Raw genomic sequence first — 4,938 nt, forward strand, 5'->3', positions numbered from 1 at the left:
ACCCTTTGTTGAACAGAGAGCGCCATCTAGTGGCCCAGAAAATAAAGACACTGGTTCATGAAGCTTCATTTGGCCATCACTACTTATTGGGGCCATTTTAGGCACAATTTATTTTACAGGTGAAATGTTTACTACGACGTATTTCCATGATTCGTCAGACATCTAACTAATACAGTGGTGCGAGCTGTAGCTCACCCAGTAAGAGTGTGCAACCCATGTAGGCTACGCCTGATTCTCTTGTGGGCATCTGTGCTGCATTCCTTTCATTACTGAGGACTATGGTTACCTGGTCCTCAGGTCTCTGCAGGGTAAATCCAGACAGCTAGCTAGACTATCTGTCCAATCTGAGGACTATGGTTACCTGGTCCTCAGATCTCTGCAGGGTAAATCCGGACAGCTAGCTAGACTATCTGTCCAATCTGAGGACTATGGTTACCTGGTCCTCAGATCTCTGCAGGGTAAATCCAGACAGCTAGCTAGACTATCTGTCCAATCTGAGGACTATGGTTACCTGGTCCTCAGATCTCTGCAGGTAAATCCAGACAGCTAGCTAGACTATCTGTCCAATCTGAGGACTATGGTTACCTGGTCTCAGATCTCTGCAGGGTAAATCCAGACAGCTAGCTAGACTATCTGTCCAATCTGAGTTTTCTCTTGACGACTAAAACTACTTCTGAACGTCTTCATGTTCCACCAAAACCAGTTCCTTGACCAGAGTTTGGCCTTGCATTTACAAAGTTTACACATGGAAAATGTACGTTGAATGATGTTATAACAGCTTGTATTTTTCTCCCAAAGATACCCTCCGAATTATTTCAAATTTGCTATGAGTGGATAAAAATGAACAGTTATTTTAATTTGATCCTAGAGATACTGTGTAATGCTAACACTTTTTTTCTTCTGTTCTTTTAAATCTCACAGAATTTGAATAGCAATTCACTGCCAGCATTCTTGAAAGTACTCAGCGACACCACTACTAACTCCAGTCAGGACGTGATTGGCTCTCCTGCAAACATTGTTGCCACTGTTGAAATACTCAACAATATAGCCAAATTGAATATTTCAATAACTGCAACTTTAATGACGGTACGTGAATTTTTTTGCAGAGGGTTATATGTCCTTAACAGTATATCAAGCATTACACATTAACTAATATCTTCTTTCCTTTCAATTTAGGATATCCTTTTAGTTGCAGGTGTTCTCACCGGAGATGGAGCAACAGCATCATGGAACTCTCTAAACAATGACAACCAAACCATCGCAATAACAAGTACCAGCCCCCCAGCTAACAGCATCAGCTCAGAACTATTGCGGTCTCTTGAGACAATAACAACACGCCTTACCAATGAATCTTTTAACATTGTAACACCGTTGATTCTGTTGAACAAAACCATACTCACAAAGAATTTTGATGCTGACTTTGCATTCTCGAATTCTTCTGTGGGGGTAGTCATACCTGACTCTGATGGAGGACAGAGGTCCATCACTGTGCTATCATTTGCCTCAATGGATAACGTACTCCCTCCACGAGATGCAAACAATTTAACAGGCAATGTCATCAATGGGAGAGTGGTGCTTGTTTATTCCAATGGAAGCGTCAATAATGTTTTATTCAAATTTGCGGTCAAAAACAATACTCTGGCAAACCCTCAGTGTGTCTTCTGGAATTTCAGCCTCTTTAACAGTGTCGGGGGATGGGACAACAAGGGCTGTAAGTTGGTAAGCAACATAAACAAAACCGTCACCTGCAACTGCAACCACCTGACGTCGTTCTCTATCCTCATGTCACCCTACAGTCCTGAAAGCCCCGTGTTGAGTTATATAACCTACATTGGAGTTTCCATATCCATTGCTTCCTTGGTCATATGCCTGATAATTGAAGCTGTCATATGGAAGAAAATAAGGAAAAACAACACATCTTACTTGCGTCATGTTTCTATCGTTAACATTGCTCTGTCTCTCCTGATTGCCAACATCTGGTTTATCATTGGGGCGGCTATTTCAGATGCTAAACCAACCAATCCACCAGCATGCAATGCAGCTACATTTTTTATCCATTTTTTCTACCTGGCCCTGTTTTTCTGGATGTTGGCCTCAGCTCTGCTGTTACTCTACCGCACGGTCAATGTCTTTGATGGGGGATTGTCCAAAACATCTATGTTGGCTTTTGGATTCATTCTGGGCTACGGGGCTCCTCTTATCATCGTGATCATAACTATTGCTGTAACTGCACCCAAGGAAATATACGTCTCAGATAATGGAGTATGCTGGCTCAACTGGGAGGAATCCTACGCTTTACTGGCCTTTGTGATCCCTGCGCTGGTCATAGTGGGGATAAACCTTGTGATCCTGTTGGTGGTGATATTCAAATTATTGAGGAGAAGGTCAGTTGGAGATGCTGTACAAGCAGCTGAGAGGCATGTTCTGGTTATCATTGCCAGGACTTTGGCTGTCCTCACACCATTTTTTGGATTAACTTGGGGTCTGGGAGTCGGAACCTTGGCCAACCCAGGCAATATGGGAATCCATATTGCATTCGCATTTTTTAATTCACTGCAGGTACAAATGTAGTTTGCATCTTTCACTATTAAATATTGAATAATACTGATCAGTAGTATTCTATGGATTGTGATTAGTGAGTTTGCCTTTTGTCATTGAAGCTCTCTTAGTTGATGCTACTCTTTCTTTCTTTAAAAGGGTTTCTTCATACTGGTGTTTGGAACACTGCTGGACAAAAAGGTATGCATGTCTTAATATTCAAGAGAGTAATCAATTGCTCCCTTGATTAAATTTAGGGAGATAATTTTTTAATTTAATACCTTAACCAACAACTCCCTCACAGTTAGCTGCCATTCAGATTAAATTATATTGGTCTGCATTTTAAAAACATGCTAGTGTGGAGGTCTTTATTCAGAATGTCCAGTTTGAATTATATATCCATGTGTTTGAAGGCTTATCAGACACAAAACCCTGCACGGCAATTTTCAGTCATTAACCCTTTAAATACATGTTTTCATTTAAACTAATGTGTGAGAAATCTACTTTTAAGGTGCGGTCCGAACTAACAATGAAGTCACAAAGTTCCAGACCCGGGACGGGGGTAAGACCAGCTTTCTTTGATAGTCACTTTTTTTTGTTAGCAGTTAAAAAAATGGTGGTGATTCATGTTTTTGCTTTTCTTCTCATTTTAGAGCACCAGCGCTGGAATCTCAAGTAGATTTGATATCTTCCGGAACTGGAGAAAACCAAGAGGTAAAGCAACAATTAAGATAAGAAAGAAACAAAAGATCACGTGCTAAATTTCTTAGCGCTAGTGTAGCAGTTTTATTAATGCTAGCAGGCCCATGTCAGTTGGTCAGAATATCAACTATTGGATGGATTGCATTGAAATTTTCCATCATCTCAATATTTCCAAATTATGGGGAGAGCTTATGTAAATGTGCTGTATTTATATAGCGCTTTTCCAGTCTTAACAACTGCTCAAAGCGCTTTTACATCTACAGGAAACATTCACCATCACACACATTCATACACTGTGGCCGGGGCTGCCGTACAAGGTGCCACCTGCTCATCAGATAAACATTCACACACATTCACACTCCGATGCGCAGCACCGGGGGCAACTCGGGGTTCAGTGTCTTGCCCAAGGACACTTCGACAATGACTGCAGGGACGGGGATCGAACCACCAACCTTCCGATTGACAGGCAACCGCTCTACCACTGAGCCACAGCCGCCCCTGTTTAATCAATGCAACGCAAACATCAGCACACTGACATCGTCATTGTAGCATGGTAGCATGGTAGTATGCCAGGCTTTTCTCATTAACTATTTGTACATATGGCTACGAAAAAGCACTGTAATTCATATTCATATTCCATGTATTTTATTGCTGTATGCACCACAGTGACTGCTGCTGTATAAGACTGCCGGGTCTGTGTAGGGAGGGGTTTATAAGCCAGGGAGTGGTGTTCTTGTCTAGGGTTGGTATTGTTTCGGATTTTACTTTTGCCGGCTAAATTTAACTGTAATGCTTAATTTCTTAGGATATCTTAGGGCTGGGCGATATGGAGAATAGAAAATATCACGATGTTCTTGATATCGATACCTAAACAATATTGTAGTGTTGACTATTGGTGCTTTCACAATGAGATTTTAGATAAATAATCATCAGTAATGTGAATATAATGACTAAGTGGGTAAAGGGCAAATACTAAAACAGTCTGGTAAGTTCATAAAATGACATCACTTTACTGTAATGCAGCCGTTAAAACCTGGAAAAGACGACACTCATGCCATGTTATGTAGGACATTACGGTATCCAAAATCTAAGACAATGTCTAGTCTCATATCACGATATCTCTGTAATATCAACATATTGCACAGCTCTAGGATATCATGTGAGTTGCTGAGCATGAGTTTTAGTAAGCTATCGTACCAACCTGTTGCTGCATGCTGTCAGAGCGTTTAGCTCAAACACTGCTCTGCCACAGCTGGAGACTCAGTCCTGTTTTACTACCAGTTGTTACATATTGTTTTACCAAAGACTCAGTCACTTTGTTTTATTGCTGTTTTTTCCCAGATGGTTACAACATGTCATCTTCTGCCTCCGGTGGACCTCACTCTGCCGCCAACAGCAGATGATCTCTGCAGACAGAATGACAACCAACCAAGCAGCTGTTTCCTGTTTTTTTCTTTTTACCCTTATTGCAGCCAGAGTTAGAATTTAAAAGGAGGATAAAGTATTGATGTACAATTTGAAGTATATTTTAACATCCAAGAGACCCCGGCTTGACTTTTGTAATAATGAAATTCAAACAGTAATAATTTTGAATTTTGACAAAAAGAGTTTGTTTGTATGAAGAGCACATAGAGAGGATAGATCTGATGTCTTGTAAAAGTGTGTGTGTGTGTGTGTGTGTGTGTGTGTGTGTGTGTG

General features: G+C 40.9%; 1 protein-coding gene across 1 annotated transcript in view; it reads left to right on the forward strand.

Moving 5' to 3' along the window:
• Nucleotides 1-4,938, forward strand: part of adgrf7 (adhesion G protein-coupled receptor F7) — a 9,958-nt gene extending 5,020 nt beyond the window's left edge. The window contains exons 7-12 of the mRNA XM_032543530.1: nucleotides 922-1,086; nucleotides 1,177-2,559; nucleotides 2,698-2,739; nucleotides 3,050-3,100; nucleotides 3,192-3,252; nucleotides 4,582-4,938. Of these exons, the coding sequence (XP_032399421.1) occupies nucleotides 922-1,086; nucleotides 1,177-2,559; nucleotides 2,698-2,739; nucleotides 3,050-3,100; nucleotides 3,192-3,252; nucleotides 4,582-4,643 (1,764 nt within the window). The 3' untranslated portion in view covers nucleotides 4,644-4,938. The remainder of the gene's footprint in view (nucleotides 1-921; nucleotides 1,087-1,176; nucleotides 2,560-2,697; nucleotides 2,740-3,049; nucleotides 3,101-3,191; nucleotides 3,253-4,581) is intronic.

Source organism: Etheostoma spectabile, chromosome 18, assembly GCF_008692095.1.
Source record: "Etheostoma spectabile isolate EspeVRDwgs_2016 chromosome 18, UIUC_Espe_1.0, whole genome shotgun sequence".
Classification (NCBI taxonomy): domain Eukaryota; kingdom Metazoa; phylum Chordata; class Actinopteri; order Perciformes; family Percidae; genus Etheostoma; species Etheostoma spectabile.